General features: G+C 48.6%; 2 protein-coding genes and 1 pseudogene across 5 annotated transcripts; 1 reads left to right on the top strand and 2 right to left on the bottom strand.

Annotated features, from left to right (window-relative positions):
• Window positions 1-124: 124 nt before the first annotated feature.
• Window positions 125-2156, bottom strand: LOC118881661. The gene is made up of 4 exons (XM_036826783.1): window positions 2149-2156; window positions 1668-2032; window positions 1079-1161; window positions 125-777 (listed from the first exon to the last, which is right to left on the bottom strand). The coding sequence occupies exons 1-4, from the start codon at window positions 2154-2156 to the stop codon at window positions 160-162; spliced, it is 1074 nt and encodes a 357-aa protein (XP_036682678.1). The 3' UTR covers window positions 125-159.
• On the top strand, window positions 1723-6229 carry CD2BP2 (CD2 cytoplasmic tail binding protein 2). 4 transcript variants are annotated; one of them, XM_036825094.1, is made up of 7 exons: window positions 1723-1832; window positions 2368-2471; window positions 2698-2830; window positions 2958-3115; window positions 3200-3635; window positions 3717-3823; window positions 3911-6229. In XM_036825094.1, the coding sequence occupies exons 2-7, from the start codon at window positions 2394-2396 to the stop codon at window positions 4019-4021; spliced, it is 1023 nt and encodes a 340-aa protein (XP_036680989.1). In that variant the 5' UTR covers window positions 1723-1832; window positions 2368-2393; the 3' UTR covers window positions 4022-6229. The 4 variants fall into 4 exon arrangements, with proteins under 4 accessions (XP_036680989.1, XP_036680993.1, XP_036680992.1 ...); XM_036825098.1 differs by lacking the exon at window positions 1723-1832 and adding an exon at window positions 1840-1979; XM_036825097.1 differs by lacking the exon at window positions 1723-1832 and adding an exon at window positions 1840-2016.
• A 7467-nt stretch (window positions 6230-13696) lies between these two features.
• LOC118881689 lies at window positions 13697-14097 on the bottom strand (annotated as a pseudogene).
• Window positions 14098-19210: the final 5113 nt, after the last annotated feature.

Genomic DNA, 19210 nt, shown 5'->3' with positions numbered 1-19210 from the left:
GCCTGTCTCCTGCATTGTTATTTGATGAAGGGGGTTAGAATAAGGACAAGGAAGGAGGGAGGGAGTGATGGAGCTAGTCAGGATCTGGGTGTCTCTTGAAGCAATCGGCTGGTCTCCTGGTCTCGGCAGGTAGGTACCTTTTGGCCTTTGGTCTATTAGTCACTCATCAACACAGTGGTTGAGCTCCCGCTCCACCTCTGCTTGGGATCCGCTGCCCCCGTTGCACTGGCCTCCTGGAGCCGTCTGTGTGCCCGCCGCCTGCAGCACCCGGATCTCCTTCCCAAAGTGCTCGTGCAACTCCTGCAAGCTGGAGAGGGTACTGCCCTTTCTGTACTGTGGGGAGCCCCAGTCCTCTGGGGGTGAGCTGGTCTCTTGTCCAGCTGCCTGGCACAGCTCCTGGTGCTGGGCCTCCAGGGGGCGTAGCAGCACAGCCAGGCTCCCAGCTTCTGGTTTTCTGCTGCCAGCTTGTAGGCCTGCCCCCCTTCTACCCCTGGGGTCAGGATGGTAAAGGTGTAGGGTTCTGTGGCCCCAAGGCGTGGCTCCACCTGGCAGTTCTCTAACAGGATGAGGCTCAGGGGTGTGTGGGTCAGCCTGGTGTTCCAGGTAGAAGAGGAGGTTTCCCCGGAGGATGAACCAGCGGTGCTGGTAGCTGGTATTTCTGGCCCCCTTCTTCAGCAGGATGCCTTCCCGGTCCGGAGCCTGTGTTCTGTACCCACGGAAGAAACTGAGCACGGACTTGTGGTGCAGTTTCACGGTAGTCCAATCTGGGAGGAAACCCTAGGGGCAGGAGAAAGGAGGGGTGGTCCGTCTGGTTATCCTAGGGACCCCAGCTGCCCCCAGTGCCCTCCTCTGGCTCCAGTAGGCTCTTTCTGGGCACAGCCTTGGCCTACTGGGATTCAGACTGAGTATCCTCAAGAGGTAGAGGTCTTGTACCCTGAGCACTGGGACCTCCTCCCGCTTCCCAACCCCAGCTCTGCCCCTTGGGACAGATTACAAAACCTGGGCAGGGGCTGCTGGGCTGGGGTCCTGTTTGAGGGGGGGGGCATGGGTATCCACTACTGCCCTTTTCCAGGCCTACCTGAGATGAGGGCACAAGGAACTTACGGCCTCGGTACTGGGCACAGGTGCCACTGCCACCTCTCCTATTATGGCTCTTCCCACCTCAGAAACCAGGAAATTGCCCAGGGGGTAGGCGTGGGGTAAATGACTTCCCCTGGGTCCTAAAAGGAGTTGGGTTGGGAAAGTGCCCCAGGAGAACCGAGCATCCCTTCTGGGACAAGAGCAAGGCCGCACCTCGAACTAGGAGAGGGCGGACAACGGGACGCTGAGAGTAGGAAGGCAGGATCTCTAATGAGATGATGAAAGGCGCAGAGCTAGCCCTGGAGAAAAGGAGACTCAACCGGGGAAAGGGAAACAAGGGCAGGGACCCAGCGGCCCTGCTGGGACTTTGCCCCTCCAACGTGACTCTGGGCGCCCCTTTAGGTAAAGCGCGCTCCGCTTTCTCCCCAGAGCCTCTACTGCTGTAGGAGGGAATCGAGACCACTTCCGGCCATCCCTCTCGTCCGATCAGGGTCTAGGCGTTCATACGTCCCCTCTGCTCGCCATCGTCGCCCCACACGGCTCACGTCACTTCTGGGAGGGGGTGTCTTTCCCCGCTCAGCGCGTACTTCCGCCCGCTCCTTCAGTTAGTCGTCTAACACGAGTGAAGCCACTTCCGGCCTTCCCTGGCGCCTTCCTCAGTTCTCTTCCGGGTGGTGGCGGGCGGGTGCCCCGGATGTAGACCTGGCGAAAACCTGTCTCCCGGTATTCCCCCGCCTTTCCTGGGTCTTTAGGTGAGCGCGCGCCGGCGGGATTGCTGGAGTCCTCGTGGCTCTGCCGCCTCTCTGATTTGTACACAGCCCAGGACAGTTGGGGGTCACCCCACGGAGTTGGGAGTTCGGCGCAGGGAGGAGCGGGGCTGCCAGGGTGCCAGGTCCTGGGTTCGCCGGGGCCCCGCGGGCTACGAGGAAGCTGGAGGTGGTTGAGCGGGTATCTGCTCGCGGAGCAACGTCGCGCCCAGGACTGCGGGGGCCGGGAATGGTGGTGGTCACGCGGGGGAGCCCGTCTCAAGGGTGGGGGTGCCCGTGGGGAGCTCCTCCGCGCGTCCACCTCTCCATCCCCGCTCCAGCAGCTCTTTCGGATGCCAGAGCAAGTCCTGGGGGCCTCTTGGGTGCCATCTGCCCTTTTGGCCCCTGATTCTGTGCTCCCTCCCCTCGCAAACTGGATCCAGTACCGACCAAGGGAAAGATTTGTTGTGCGGGAGACTCTCTCGCGGTGAGTATTCTCCTCACCCAGTTCCTTTAATCTGCACCCTTTTCCTCGGCTCAGCTTGGGAAAGGCCCCTCTGTCCAGTCATGCCAAAGAGGAAAGTGACCTTCCAAGGCGTGGGAGATGAGGATGATGAGGATGAAATCAGTGTCCCCAAGAAAAAGGTGAGGGGGCCAGATTCCTGCGTTCTGGGGAGGAGTGAAGGGAGGAAAAAAAGCTAGAAACCAGGAGAGAAATCTGGAGGGACAAAGAAAAGGTGGAAAGGGCTAGCTTTTCTATGTGCTCTGAGAAATGGATTTGCAGGATTTTCAGTTTGAGTCTAGATCCTAGAGTGTTTTGAGTAATAGCCAGTAACCTGCATCTCTCTCGATTTCTGACTCCTGCCCACAGTTGGTGGACCCTGTGGCTGGGGCAGGAGGTCCTGGGAGCCGCTTCAAAGGCAAACACTCTTTGGACAGCGATGAGGAGGATGATGATGAAGGGTCCAGCAAATATGACATCTTGGCTTCAGAGGATGTAGAAGGTGAGCTATAGCCAAGAGTTGACTTTCTGCTGGAGGAACAAATAGGGGCTTCTGAGGTCACAGAGCACAGGAGGCTCCTGTCTCTTTTTTGCATTCCTAGCATGGGACGCCTGTGTCTTTGGTGCAGGTCAGGAAGCAGCCACACTCCCCAGTGAGGGAGGTGTGCGGATCACACCCTTCAACCTGCAGGAAGAGATGGAGGAAGGCCACTTTGATGCTGATGGCAACTATTTCCTGAACCGGGAAGCTCAGATCCGAGACAGCTGGCTGGACAACATTGACTGGGTGAGGTCCAGAGGCTGGCATGGCTGGGCCTGGGCCTTGCTGGCAGTTTGTCAGAAATAAAACCCTCCCATTTTCACGTTGCAGGTAAAGATCAGGGAGCGGCCGCCTAATCAGCGGCCGCCGTCAGACTCAGAGGAGGAGGACAGCTTGGGCCAGACACCAATGAGCGCCCAAGCCCTCCTGGAGGGCCTTCTGGAGCTGATGTTGCCAAGAGAGACAGTGGCTGGGGCACTGAGGCGTCTGGGAGCCCGAGGAGGAGGCAAAGGGGGCAGCAAGGGGCCTGCGCGGCCCAGTTCCCCCCAGCGCCTGGACCGGCTCTCCGGGTTGGCTGACCAGATGGTGGCTCGGGGCAACCTTGGAGTGTATCAGGAGACAAGGGAACGATTGGCCATGCGGCTGAAGGGGTTGGGGTGCCAGACCCAGGGACCCCGTGACCCCACAGCCCCACCCTCCCTGGACATGTTTGCTGAGGAAGTGGCGGAGGGGGAGCTGGAGACCCCAACCCCTGCCCAGAGAGGAGGTAAGATTGAAGGGCAGAGGAGGGGTGTTGTGGGCAGGGGCAGGCCCCTTGAGGCCCAGATGGCTCTGCCTGTTATTTTAGAAACAGAGTCGCCTGGAGATGGTCTGGCCGATGTGATGTGGGAATATAAGTGGGAGAACACAGGGGATGCTGAGCTGTATGGGCCCTTCTCCAGCACCCAGATGCAGGTAAGCTCCTTTCTTCTTCACTTTGCCTCTTCTTTCCCTCCCCCCACCCCATTAGTCCTCCCCGAGCTCTGCCCTCTCTTCTTGCAGACCTGGGTGAATGAAGGCTATTTCCCGGACGGTGTTTATTGCCGGAAGCTGGACGCCCCCGGCGGACAGTTCTACAACTCCAAACGGATTGATTTTGACCTCTACACCTGAGCCTACTGAGGGCCGAGTTTGGTGGCCTCTTCTTTCCTGGATTCTGTGGAGGAGGCCCCGGCTGCCTTAGGCAGTGAGGATATTGGGGGCCACTTTTCAGTCAACTTCCTTTTCCCAATAAAAGCCTTTAGTTGTATATTAGGACCTTGGCTGGGCTGATGGCCAGAAGCCGGGGACCTTTTCCAGACCCCTTTGGACTTGCTTTGGCCCTTGAGTGTTTCCTCTCCTGAAGTTCCTCCTTGGGAGTTTGTCTCTGGTCCCTTGAACCACCTCACCTTTGTTTACCAGTCCTCAGGGCAGAGCTGGGCCTGTCAGGTGTCCTGTGGTCTCCCAACCTGGATTTTGTTCATCTAAAAATTTCTCCACTCACATGCCGTTCTCCAGAATCCTCTGGCGGTTCTTGTTTTGCTGTTCTTAGGTCTTTGGCTTTTAGGACCTAAGATGCTCTGCCTTTCAGCCAGTGCAGGACAGAGCCCCAGAAGTGGAGACTTTAGGCCTGGAAAGGCTGGGACATCTGTTGGGAGTGAGCAGGAAAGCTGATACTCACTGGCTCCCCACTGCCTCAGACTTCTTAGAAGTGGATAGAAACGGCCTCTTAGGTAAAGTCTAGACTCAATGTTGGCACTTGAAGGACCTTTCAAGGCCACCTGGGCCAGTCATGCTTTGTACAGGCACAGAGATGGGCAGTGTCTCACTGGAGGTTACACAGCACGTCAGAGGGCGGGCCCAGACCCAGTGGGCTCCCTTCGAAGACCTTTCTTGGCACCAGGCCTTTTCTGTCTGGCCTTGGAAGCCCTGTAGCTTACATTTCCTGGGCCCCAACAATGTGTCTGACACTGGTTAGTGCCTTGAGGGAACTGAGAGAACTGGACTGGTCCCCTCCCAGGAACTCAGAGTCAGGGGGAGGGATTGGGAGGAAGACTTAAACGCATGACTGTATAGTCTGAACCAAACACCTCCCACCTCCCACCGGTGCTGCCTCATGCCTCTCCTCACTCACACCGGTTAGCTCTCCACCTTGGCTCTCTGTTGGAGTTTTATGGGGAGCTGTAACATCACTCCGCAGAGTTTCTGAATGAATTGATCTAGGTACTGGCCTGTGTTTGGGGCTTTAAAAAGCTCCCAGGTGTTTCCCATGTGCAGCCAGGTGGAAAACCACTGGGCCTGACTCCAGGACTGAGGTTACACCTGGGGAAAGGGGCCATTTCGTGGACCCTGCTGTGGTGGAGCTGAGCGTGGGTGTGGCCGGGGCTCTGGTGGAGTCCGTTAGCCATGGGAGAGTCAAGCACCAGAGCCATGGGGGCAGATGGGAGGGTGGAAGGAGTCAGGCTTGGAACCAGGGAAGGCTGCAGGGGCGACGTGGGGATACTTGATGCTCTAGTGAGGCACCCAACTTGTATAATAATTAACTACTACCATAATTAGGCCCATTCTAGTGCCAGCCCAGACCTGGATTTCATTGACTTCAAGACGCCTTCAGTTGTAAGATGTCTTACTTTATGTGTCAGTTAGAAAAGCCTGCGCATTGCAGTTGTAAGATGTCATTGATTCAGAGCTGCCTCCTGATTTCAGAAATGTTCCAAAGTGAAAAACAGATGTCTTAGGACCAGTGAAATACAGTGTTCACGTTTATATCCCCAATGACCGACTCATGGGAAGTACTTAGTGTTTGGTGAATAGATGGAAGCCGTGGGGGGCAGTTCCCCTGGATGTCCCACAGGCACCCCGGGGTCCACAATCCAAAGCTGACCTCACCTTCCCCACCCGTACAGCCTCCTGTGTTCACCTCCCTGAAGACACCATGTGTAGGCAGAATGAGGGCCCCCAGAGATGGCCACTTGTGAATATATGACTATATGGCAAAAGGGACCTTGAAATGTGATTATGTTAATGACCAAGATGGGGGGATTATTCTGGATTATTGAGGTGGGCCCAGTGTAACCACAAGGGTCCTATTACATGAAAGGGACTGAGGCGGGTCAAAGTGAGAGGGGGATGAAGATGTTATACCCACGGCTGGGTTTGAAGATGGAAGAAGGGGCCATGTACCGAGGAATGCAGCAGCCTGTAGAAGCTGGAAAAGGCAAGAAAACGGGTTCTTCCCAGAGTCTCCACAAAGAAATGCAGCCCCACTGTGGGTTTTAGCCCAGTGAAAACCATTTTGGACTTTTGACCTCTTCTAGAACTAATAAAATCGTGTTGTTTTAAGTTGTTAAGTTTGGGGTCATTTGTTATAGCCTCAATAGGAAACTAACACTCCATCCAGCTGAATGCCTCTCCTTCATGAGCATCAGTAAATTCTCCCTTTGCCATGTCCCTATTTCAAGCCCCTGTCAACACTTAACTCCCTTGCCTTTAAAAAAAGCAAACTGTGTATATATTTATGTGTGTGTACATATATAATTTTTATATAAGCTTTGTATATCTTAGAATAATTTTGTAGATGAACAGAAAATTTACAAATATAGTACAGAGAGTTCACCCAGCTTCCCCTATTGTTAACATCTTTCAGTAGTACATTTGTTACAACCAATGAACCAATGACCTTGCTATTTTTAAACAGCTTTATTGAGATAGAATCCACCCATTTAAAGTACCATTGTTTTTACATTCACAGGGTTGTGCAACCATTGCTACAATCTCATTTTAGAACATTTTTCTCTAAAAGAAACCCCACCCGTCAGCAGTTCCTCCCTATTCCTCTCCACCCCCCCCTCACCCTCCAGGCCCTGCCAACCTCTAATCTACTTCCTGTCCCTGTAGATTTGCCTATTCTGGACATTTCCTACAATGGAATCATACCATACGTGGTCTTCTGTGTTTTCTGTGTCTGCTTCTTCTACTTAGCATGTTTTCAAGATTCATCCATGTAATGTGTAACAGTACTTTATTCTTTTTTATTGTTGGCTAACATTCCATTTTATGGATGGATTACCGTTCACTAAACCTCACACTTTATATTTTACTAGCTTTTCCCTAGTGCCTGTCTTCTGTTTCAGTGTCCCGGTCTGGGACACTGCAGGACATTTAGCTGTCATGTCTCCTTAGCTTCCTCTGTTCCGTCTGGTCCTCAGACTTGTTTTCACTGACCTTGACCAGTTTGAGGAGTGCTGGTTAGGTATTTTGTCAAATTCCTAAAGTTTGGGCTTGTCTGGTATTACCCCCATGATTAGATTTGGGTTATGGGTTTGGGGGAGGAAGACCACAGAAGTGAAGTCCCTTGCCTTTCACTGAAACTTTTTTTTTTTTAATAGGCATCACTTTTTTAAAAAAAATTTATCTTTGGCTGTGTTGGGTCTTCGTTGCTGCGTGCAGGCTTTCTATAGTTGCGGCGAGCGGGGGCTCCTCTTCGTTGCGGTGCACGGGCTTCTCATTGCAGTGGCTTCTCCTGTGGCTGAGCACGGGCTCTAGGCACGTGGGCTTCAGTAGTTGTGGTGTGCAGGCTCAGTAGTTGTGGCGCACGGGCTTAGTTGCTCCGCGGCATGTGGGATCTTCCCGGACCAGGGCTTGAACCCGTGTCCCCTGCATTGGCAGGTGGATTCTTAACCACTGTGCCACCAGGGAAGCCCCTCACTGAAACTTTTAAAGGCTCCACATTGCCCTCAAAGTTAAAAAGCTTGAAGCTGATAGAAGGTTTTGCATGGCCTGGCCTGAGCCAGCCCCTCCAGCTCCACAACTGCCTTTGCTTTCCTTCCTTCCGGCCTCCCCCAACGCCAGGCTCTAGGCTCCAGCCTGCTCCCAGAACAGGACAAATAATTCACTTCTCCAGGCCTGGCCAGTGATGCCCTTCTCTCTTTTCAGACTCTCCAGGGAGACCAGTGACTATGTCTGTCGCAACTTAGCTCTAGACCTCCTTTTCCTAAAGGCTTCCTGACTCCCACTCCCACTTCCCAGGTTGGTCAGCATTTCTTCCACAGCGCCCAGTAGCACAGACGTCTGACGCAGCACCCAGAGCGGCTTTTCCTGGCCTGTCTTCACCAGTTAGCCTGAGACAGGGAATCAGTGCTCATGAATGAATAGGAAATGAGCCATTTCTTTCCCCCTCCTGTGTGTTAGGGGGACAGTGCCTTCCTGAGCCAGACTGGGAAGTGGGAACCTGTGGGGCTGTTTGTCTTTGTTGCCCCAGAGGGGGTGAGGTGTGACCTGGATGGGCAGTGTACAGGTGTCTAGACCCAAGCGTCCCCCAGAGGGGCAGGATGGAGGGGTCTTTAGGGTCATTCTAACTCCTGGGGGTGTCACTGAGCCATGGGCAAATTTACAGGAGGGGTTCAAGGTCAAAGCTGCAGGTGTCATCACTGCATCTGGGACACCAGACCCTCTGAAATGCAGCCTCTTGCCTTTGGCAGGCCATTTTGCAGAAGAGTAGCGAGAGTGGGGGAGGGTGAGTCTAGACACTCCTGGTGGAGGGCTGGGGTATCACTCTGCCCTGGGCATCTGGTGGGGCCCTGGGGGAGACAAGGACTGGGAAAGAGCCCAAAAGGGGTTAAGATTAATGAAGAATCAGGATCCACAAAGCCTGAGGAGTTTGGGCACCTTCACACCTTTGACACACCTGCCACCCCTTCCAGACCCGCCTGGCTGGTTGGAAGTCCCATTACACAGTCACTGAACCCCAAGCTCCCAGGCAGTGGCGAGACCTGAACATGGCAGCTTGCCTTCCACTCTGCTCCTAGCCAGAACCAAGCTGGAGCCCTGGAGATGCCAAGCTCTTTCTGATGCTGAGACCCGAGAGGAATTCCTCTCAAGGGTGGATTTATTTTTTATTTATTTATTTATTAGCCCACCCTGTGGCTTTCGGGATCTTAGTTCCCCGACGAGGAACTGAACCCATGTCCTCAGCAGTGAAAACGTGGAGTCCTAACCACTGGACCGCCAGGGAATTCCCTCAAGGGTGGATTTAGTAGCAGATGTTTTGCACAGGATTCCAGGGTGGATAATGTTCCTTCAAGTCAGTAGCCATTTCTGAGCTCCCTGTGGAGGCTGGGCTGCCCCTGGTCCTTTTTGGCCATTCCCCAAGTTCAATGATACACTTTCATTGTGGTGGGTTCACCATGTCCCAGACCAGCTTCAACCTCCTCCCGGGGGAGCTTCCCAGCACGCATCTCCAGCTGCCTGGCTGGGGGCTGCTGCGGCCCTGTTCTCTAGGAGGCTTGTCTGGCTCAGCCTGCCCTGTAGGTAAGACCCCACCTCCCTGTGTAAACACTGCATGTGACAAGGGTGTAAAGCCTAGCTGCAGATGCTGATGCTGAGATTTGCTTGGGCAGCCTCTGGTTTTCCTGTTCTGATGCTATCATCCTTGTTCTCACTTTCCTGTTCTCCACCCACTACCCCACGTATCTCTACCCCGAGTACCTCTGCAGCTCTCAGTGGCATCAGGCCCTGCGGCTCCCATGCCCTATTTTGGACACATTTCTCTGTCTCAGCCTCTTCACACTCACTTGGACACAATGTGGGCTTTTGCCCTCTGGCCTAAGGGCGCTGCTGCCTCTTATCTGACCCAGACTTCTGAGGCTAAACCCATCTCTACTTGATAAGAGAAGAGGAGGGTGCTTGACATTTCTTTTTTTTTTTTTGGTTGTGTGGGGCGAGATAGGGGTAGAGGATTAAGAGGTACAAACTACTATGTATAAAATAAGCAAGCTAGTGGTTAAGAATCTGCCTGCCAATGCAGGCGACACAGGTTCGAGCCCGGATCCGGGAAGATCCCACATGCCGCGGAGCAACTAAGCCCGTGCACCACAACTACTGAAGCCCGCGTGCCACAAGTCCTGAAGCCCACGCGCCTACAGCCTGTGCTCTGCAACAAGAGAAGCCAGTGCAATGAGAAGCCCGCGCACCACAACGCAGGGTAGCCCCGCTCACTGCAACTAGAGAAAGCCCGCGTGCAGCAACGAAGACCCAAAGCAGTCAAAAACAAACAAACAAATAAATTAATTAATTAATTAAAAAAATAAGTAAGCTACAGGATGTATTGTACAGCACAGGGAATATAGCCAATATTTTATAATAACTTTAAATGGAGTAAATCTGTAAAAGTTTTGAATCACTATGAGGTACGCCTGAAACTAATATCATATTGTAAATCAACTATCCCCAATTAAAAAAATAAAGTGACAGGCTGGTACTCAGATCCTCTTATTCTATTTTTTTTTTTTTTTTTTTTTTGCCCGTGCTGCGAGGCTTGCAGGATCTTAGTTCCCCAACAAGGGATTGAATCCAGGCCCTCGGCAGTGAGAGTGTGGAGTCCTAACCACTGCACCGCCAGGGAACTCCTGACATTCCTTAAATATCTAAATAAGTTAGGAATATTATGTTTAATCTTCCCGACTACCTACTATTTAGTTACATATTTTCCCCATCTTGCTGATGCAAAAAATGAGGCTTAGAGAGATGAGGTAAACTGACCTGCCCGATATGGCAAAGTCTGAAAATGGTAGAGCCAGGATTTGAACCCAGGCCTGTGTGATCCTAAAGTCCAGCCAGAATTTTTGGTGAGCTTTCTGTTCCAATTTATGGCCTATTTTTAAATTGGGTCTTCTTATTGAGTTGTGAGACCTTAATATATCTCAGATACAAGGGCTTTGTCAGATACATATTTTGCAAATATTTTCTCTCAGTCCATAGCTTTTCATTTCATTTTTTTAAAATTAATTAATTATTTATTTATTTATTTTTGGCTGTGTTGGGTCTTCGTTTCTGTGCGAGGGCTTTCTCTAGTTGCGGCAAGTGGGGGCCACTCTTCATCGCCGTGCGCGGGCCTCTCACTGTCGCGGCCTCTCTTGTTGCGGAGCACAGGCTCCAGATGCGCAGGCTCAGTAGCTGTGGCTCACAGGCCTAGTTGCTCTGTGGCATGTGGGATCTTCCCAGACCAGGGCTTGAACCCGTGTCCCCTGCATTGGCAGGCAGACCCTCAACCACTGCGCCACCAGGGAAGCCCCATTTCATTTTTAAATTCAGTATCTTTTGAAGAACAAAAATTTTTAATTTCGATGAGTTCAATTTGGTATTTTTTTCTTTTATAGTTTGTGCTTTTTGTGTCCTATTTAAGAAATCTTCATCAAACCCGGGGTAACTAAGATTTTCTGTTTTCTTCTAGAAGCTTTATAGTTTTAGCTTTAACATTTGGGTTTATGATACATTCGACTTAGCTTTTGTATATGATTCTTTTTTTTTTTTTTTTTCATTTTGCTTTCCAATTGTTTCAGTACCATTTGTTGAGAATATTCTCCTTTCCCCCATCATATTGCCCTGCCACCTTTGCTAAACATCAATTGACCACATATATGTTCATCTTTTTCTGAATTATTTATTTTATTTCATTAATTTGTATGTTTATCTCTACACCAAAACCATGTCTTGATAACTGTAGCTGTATAGTGAGTCTTGACATCATGTAATGAGCTTCCTCTTTTTTCTTTTTAAAAATTGTTTTGGCTAGTCTGTGTCTTTGGCTTTCTATATAAATTTTAGAATCAGCTTGTCAGTTTCTCAAAAACCATGTTGGGATTTGATTGGGATAATGTTAAGTCATGTAGAATTGATATCTATTTCTTCCTAATAATATTTATTGATATTATTGAGTTCTTCCTTAAATATTTGGTAGAATTTACCAATGGAGCCACCTGTGCCTGGAGTTTTCTTTGTAGGAAAATTTTTTTCCTTTCCTGAATATTTCCATTTATTACCTCCAGTTTATGGGGAATGTGAAGGAGTTCAACTGACTTTGCAATGTCACCAGGAAAGAAATGCTGGAAACCTGAGGGTGAATCCTTTATGCTTCCAAATATTTTGAAAGTTGGCTCATGTAGAGACAAAAACAAAAACAACAACAGAAAAAACCACACCCCAAAACCCTCCAAACCAAGAAATTTTGTATGATGAAAGAGTATTTCTGGGAATGAAAAAGAAAAAACTTTGCCTCTCAATGCCTAGAGGTCTGTGCTAGTTTTGAAGATAAAGCTTTTATTTTAGGCACAGTGCTCAAATTGATTTCATAGGAAGGTTTAACTACAAATTGTTTCATTAATTATGTAAGGCTAATTCAAGTTTTCTTTTTTTTTAAATATGTATTTATTTATTTAGGCTGCGCCGGGCCTTAGTTGTAGCATGCAAACTCTTAGTTGCGGCATGCATGTGGGATCTAGTTCCCTGACGAGGGATTGAACCCGGGCCCCCTGCATTGGGAGCACGGAGTCTTACCCACTGGATCACCAGGGAAGTCCCCAAGTTTTCTATTCTTGAGTGAGCTTTGGTAGTTTATTATTTTTAAGGAATGTTTCCATTTCATCTATGTGGTTGAATTTACTGGCACAAAGTCATTTATAGAATTGCTTTCTTTCTTTCTTTTTCTTTTTTCTTTTTTTGCTGTGCAGCTTGCGGGATCTTAGTTCCCTGACCAGGGATTGAACCCAGGCCCTCGGCAGTGAGAGTGTGGAGTCCTAACCACTGGACCACCAGGGAATTCCCTGGAATTGCTTTCTTAATTTCATTTTTGAATTGTTTGTTGCACTTTGCATAAGTCATTCTACTACCTTCTGATCTCCATTGTTTCAGATGCAAAGTCGGCATATATCAATATTGATGCTTCCCTACACATGATGAGTCTTTTGTATTTGCTGCTTTTATGATTTTTCTTGTTGTCTTTCAACAGTTTGGCTATAATGTGTCTGACCATGGATCTTTTTGTATGTATCCTACATGGTATTCATTGAGTTTCTCAGATGTGTAGATTATTTTTTCATCAAATTTGGGAAGTTTTTGGCTGTCGTGTCTTTTTTTTTCCTTTTCCCTGATAAAGTACTTTATGTTACTAGTTTCTACGAAGACATATTCCATGAGCAAAATGATTAAGATTTTGGTTTCTTAGTCAGGTAGTCCTGGGTTTGAATTCCAGCTTTGCTACTTATTAGTGGCAGACAAGTCACTTCATTGCTTTGTGTCTAGATTTTTGTTTACTGGTTTATTATACAGAATACTATAAAGGATATAGATGAACACCCAGATGAAGAAGTACACAGGGCAGGGTCTGGAAGGGCCCTGAGCACAGGAGATTCTGTCCCCATGAAACTGGATGTGCCACCCTCCCAGTACGTAGATATGTTCACCAACTGGGAATCTCTGCCATTGTTTCTTCAAATATTTTTTTCTGCCCTTTTCTCTTTTTCCTTTTCTGTTGGGAATCCTACTATGCTTATGTTGGGACACCTGTTGTTCCATAGATAACTGAGCAAAGACTTATTTTTTAAAAAAATATATTTATTTGTTTATTTATTTATTTAATTTATTTATTTTGTCTGCTCCAGATCTTCATTGCAGTGCACAGGATCTTTAGTTGCGGCATGCGGACTTCTTAGTTGTGGCATGCAGGTGGGATCTAGTTCCCCGACCAGGGATAAAACCAGGGCCCCCTGCATTGGGAACACAGAGTCGTACGCAGTGGACCACCAGGGAAGTCCCACGACTCATTTTTAGTTGCCTTTTCCCTCTATGTTCTACAGATTGGATAGTTTCTACTGACCCATCTTCAAGTTCACTGATTCTGTCATCTGTCATCTTAAATCTGTTGTTGAGTCCCTTTAGTGAATATTTCACTTCAGTTATTATTGTTACTTTCAACTCCAGAATTCCTTTTTTTTTTTTTTTAAATGATGGGCGTATGGTTTATTAAGCTGCACCTTAGTACAAGCGCTGGGGCTTGCCCTTGGTGCTCTTAATGTACAAAGCCCGGATGTTCTGCCAATTTTTCTTGAGCAATGACACCAGGAAGTTGACAGCTAACTGTATGTTGTACACAAGCTCATCATCTGTCACCTTCCTGTGGCCAACAGCCACTGCCAGACACAGTACCTTCTTCATCTGGAACTTGATCATGGACTTCACTTCATCAACTTTGGCCACCATGTTCTCATTGTGGGTAGTTAGGAAGAGAACTTGCCAGACTTATTCAGGCCTGGGCCCAGGATTCATGGGATCTGCTTGATCAGAGACTCTGAAGCCAAAAACGCATCATACTTTTTGGCCAGCTTCTTGACCAGTTTCTTATTCTTGTTGAGTTTCTTCAGCACCTTGATGTCCATTTCCAGAAGTTTTTCATCATTCCAACAGACACTCTGTACCCTAACTACAAAACTCCCCATTCCTCTCTCCCTCCAGTCTCTGATAATCTCTATTTTTTCTGTTTCTATGAATTTGCCTATTCTAGGTACCTCATGTAAGTGGAATCATACAATATTTGTCCTTTTGTGTCCAGCTTATTTCACTTAACATACTATTCTGAAGGTTCATTCATGTTGTAGCATGTATCAGAACTTTTTTTAAAAAAAATACATGATTTCTACCCCCTTATCAAGGTGATCTATTTTTGATTCATCATTGTCACACTTTTCTTTGAATCTTTGTTTTGCTGTCACACTTCTTTGTTTAGTTCTTTGAACATATTTATAATAGTTACTTCAAAGCCTTGGTCTATTAAATGCAACATCTGGGGGCATTCAGAGACAACTTCTACTGATTACTTTTTTCCCCTGAGTTTGGACTGGATTCTGATGTCCCCTAAAGGTTACTGTTGTCATGGTGTGTTTGTTTGTTTAATAATTTGCTTAGGCAAAATCTGTGAAATCTGCCTCCTTCATGGTGTGTGGCCACTGACCTTTCTACCCTGTTTTGGTTTTTTTTAATTAATTAATTCATTTAATTTATTTTTGGCTGCATTGGGTCTTCGTTGTGGCACGCGGGCTTTTCATTGCAGTGGCTTCTCTTGTTGCGGAGCACAGGCTCTAGATGTGTGGGCTTCAGTAGTTGTGGCGCACGGGCTTAGTTGCTCCACAGCATGTGGGATCTTCCTGGACCAGGGCTCGAACCTGTGTCCCCTGCATTGGCAGGCAGATTTTTAGCCACTGCACTACCAGGGAAGTCCCTACCCTGTTTTAAAAAAATCCTTTTTAAAAAATTTTTAAGTTTGGGTTCCTAGGTAGACCTCTGTGTCAGTGTAGCTTAATGGTCAGCCAATTATTGGATGGAGGTTGTACTCAGTTACTTTGCGTCAGTGAGAATTCTGTCCTCTGCCAATGGATCTGTGTGTGGGTAGGAGAGCACAAAGTTCCAGCTGTTTTCAAGTTGGCCCCAGCCTTACTTTCCACTGAGCCCTTCTGAATCTTCTCTGTACATGCAGCCCCAGGGTTAGCCAAGCATGTAAGGGTGGAGCGGGCCCTCTGCCCTCTGCGGCAAATGCACACAGCCTCAGCTAGGAGTATGCTTGCCTCGTCCACAGCCACAGCGTCAGGCTCTTCACTTGCATGCCACACATTTAGCTACTTATATCGGCAACGTCACTTGGCATGGGCATTGTCTGGGTCTCTAAATCCAATGAGTCCCCTTCAGCAGTGAAGCTGCTGGTCCTCAAGACCTGCCCCACCTTGGCAGAACCTATCAAGCTGGGAAGGCTTTTTCTGATTGGTTGGTGGTGAGGTAACCGAGAGTCAACATCATCAACCTTCTGCTTCCAACCGGTCCGGGGTCAAAGTTCTTGGGGCAACATACAGTTAACTTCTTCCACCTGGTATTTGCAAAAGAGCTCAAAATATTATCTATAGCCCTTGAGGAGGAACTAAAGGTCCTTGACTTTGTTTAATGCCTAAACTATTATTATTTTGTCTTGCTTGACTATTTTCCTTTGTTTCTGCATTTTCTCATTTCTCTGACTAAATTTATTCTTTGGAACTTGGGGAAGGCCAGGAGGCTAAAGTTTTTCTATAGGAAAGAGGCAGGCACAGGATGGGCAAGGGGCAGGGAGCTGTCCTGGGAAGGCCCCATAGGGTCCTGCTCAGTTACATGTTCCCTGCGGTCCTTCTGCCACCAACTATTCTGGGATTCACGAGGAGGCAGGACGTGTAACATCTACCTGAAACCCACAGGAGGTTTGTCTTCTGGGGAACAGACTTTGCTCTGAAGTTGCCTTGGTGATAATAATAATAGCCTACATTCATTAAGTACTAATAATGTGCATTTAGGCACTAGGCTTAATTGTATATACACTAGTCCTATTGATAACACAGGGGCAGGTGTACTATTGCTCTTCAGGTGTGTAAATGCATCAGTAGCAGGAATGTGGGGCCTTCTGGAGTTTCCTGAAGGAGTAGCCAGAGTGCCTGATATGGGGGTTACTGGAGGGATTTCTTGGGCCAGTGGCTCTTTTAAAATTTTTTTTTTTTGGCCACGCTGTGCAGCATGCAGGATCTCATTTCCCCAACCAGGGATTGAACCCGCGCCCCCCTGCAGTGGAAGCGTGGAGTCTCAACCACTGGACCGCCAGGGAAGTCCTGGGCCAGTGGCTCTTTACGTAGAGGTACAGAACTATTCCAGTATCTTAACAATTGGAGAGCCACAGCAGTGTGTGCCGACTTGACTTTTGTGGGGAATCTCAGGAAGACACTGGTCTTTGCAAGTTCTAACGTGAGCAGTAAATGGCAGGGCACCAGCATGACACTGCCTGGGGTGCCATTATTGTCAAGGCTGCCTGTGGATCCCAGGCCTGCAACAGAATAGGAAGCTTGACAGGTTTGTTATCGCCTGCCCTAACAAGGCCCTCAGCCCTGTGTTTACTGCTCACAGCACATCCCCCTCCCCACATGCCAGTCACAGTGAGTTGCTTCCAGCAGCTTCTACACCACAGGCTCCTTATTGCCTCCAGGCCTTTGCTAAAGCTCTTACCTCTTCCTGGAGTTCTCTACCCTCTTCTCTCTGCCTGGTTCACTTCTACTATTCATCCTTCAGGTACAGTGAATGTATCACTTCCTCCAGGAAGCCTTCCTTGATCCTCAGGTTTGAGTAGGGACTTCTGTTATGTGGTCTCATAGGTCTGTGTTTCCCCTTCGTAACTCTTGTCAATGGCTGCAGTAAGTTCCATGAGAGCCAGAAACCCTGCAGAACCCGTGTACCTCCAGCACTGAGTGCCATGCCTGGCACACAGTAGGTGCTCAATAAATATTCATTGAAAAGGTTTTTGAAGAGTGGTCTGAGATGGAGGCCAGGCCGGCTTATAACCCAACAGTCTCAGCAGATAGATAACAGCCCAAGGGAGGAAGCTGAGACCTGGGGTCCAAGGGACCATGAAAAATTGAGAATTGGGATTTTGTTTATCCATGCATTAGTTGATGGACATGTAGGTTGTTTCCACTTTTTCGCAATTAGAAATAATGCATATTGTGAACAAGTTTTTGCATAAGTATAAGTTTTTATGTTTTCAGTTCTCTTGGGCATATACCCAAAAGTGGGATTGTTGGGTCATATGGTTATAAACATTTAGTATGTAAAGGAACTGCCAAACTTTCCCAAGGTGGCTGCACTGTTGCATGTTCCCGCCCTCAGTGTATGAGGGTTAAACATTTTGTCTTCTTTTTTTTTAAGAATTCATTTATTGGACTTCCCAGGTGGCGCAGTGGTTAAGAATCCACCTGCCAATGTAGGGGACATGGGTTCAAGCCCTGGTCTGGGAGGATCCCACATGCCACGGAGCAACTGAGCCCGTGCGCCACAACTACTGAGGCTGCGCTCTAGAGCCCACGAGCCACAACTACTGAGCCCACGTGCCACACTACTGAAGCCCGCACGCCTAGAGCCCATGCTCTGCAGCAAGAGAAGCCACCACAATGAGAAGGCCGCGCACCGCAACAAAGAGTAGCCCCCGCTCACCACAACTAGAGAAAGCCCGTGTGCAGCAACGAAGACCCAAAGCAGCCAAAAATAAATAAATTAATAAATTAAATTTTAAAAGAAAGTACATATGCCAAAAAAAAAAAAGAATTTATTTATTTATTTGGTCATGCCATGCAGCATGTGGGACCTTAGTTCCCTGACCAGGGATCGAACCCATGCCCCCTGCAGTGGAAGTGTGGAGTCTAAACCACTGAACCACCACGGAAGTCCCTAAACATTATATCTTGAATACCTGTTAGAATAGTTGAGAATAAATGACAGTTTAAACTGGATTCCCAAATATATAAACCAGATAAAAGTGCCTTGGTTCTGACGGATGTGGGGGAAGGTAGGTACCAGTCCAGCCCAGCAGGAAACAGAGTCTAACTCAGCTGGTTCTAGAGCAGTGCTGTCCAATAGAACCATCTGTCATGATCAGGTTTCTATATCTGCACTGTTCAAAATGGTAGCCACTATCCACATTGGCTACTGAACACTTGAAATGTGGCTAGTGCAATGGAGGAACTGCATTTTAAATTGTATTTAATTTAATTATTGTAATTTAAATTCAAATACCTACATGTAGCCAGTGGTTATTATATTGGACAGCACAATTCCAGAGGCTTTAATATAGGGACTCCTGGTAGAGATACGTGTATGGTTAAAGGAAGCTACAAAGGGGACTTCCCTGGTGGTACAGTGATTAAGAATCCACCTGCCAATGCAGGGGACATGGGTTCGAGCCCTGGTCCGGGAAGATCCCACATGCTGTGGAGCAACTAAGCCCATGAGCCACAAATACTGAGCCTGCGCTCTAGAGCCCGCGAGCCACAACTACTGAGCCCGCGTGCTGCAACTACTGAAGCCCGCGTGCCTAGAGCCCGTGCTCCACAAGAGAAGCCACCGCAATGAGAAGCCTGAGCACCAAAACGAAGAGTAGCCCCCACTCGCCACAACCAGAGAAAGCCCGCGCGCAGCAACAAAGACCCAACGCAGCCAAAAGAAAAGAAAAAAAAAAAAAAAGGAACCTACAAAGAATGTTGCCCGCAAGGACTAAAGGAGAAGAGGAAGAAATAGTGTCGCTGAACTCCAGTGAAAGCTGGAGACATAGAGGAGGAGGTAAAATTCTGATCATCAGTTCCTGTGTGTGTGTGTGTGTGTTTGTGGTTTGGGGAGCTCCATGCCAGAAACGGGGACAAAGGTCAAATGTATATTTCTTATTGCAAATCACAATCTCACAGGAGACCAACTCACAGATGCTATAGACATGGGTAGGGAGATAAAGCCACTGCCAGAGGCGTGATCCAGAGCAGGGAAGAAATGTCCTGACTCTCTTCACTCTCCCTCTGATCTCCAGGCTGTCCTACCTTCAGCTGAACCCAAGTGGGAGCCAGAGGGCAAGGGAGCCTCCAGGGCGGAGAGCAGGGCAGAGAAGGGATCTGGGGAGGGCAGATGTCAACCAGCCCAGGGTGACAAGCCCAAAGCACCACCTCTGAA

The sequence above is a fragment of the Balaenoptera musculus genome, chromosome 15 (assembly GCF_009873245.2).
Source record: "Balaenoptera musculus isolate JJ_BM4_2016_0621 chromosome 15, mBalMus1.pri.v3, whole genome shotgun sequence".
Classification (NCBI taxonomy): Eukaryota; Metazoa; Chordata; class Mammalia; order Artiodactyla; family Balaenopteridae; genus Balaenoptera; species Balaenoptera musculus.
This window is presented reverse-complemented; position numbering and strand designations above follow the sequence as displayed.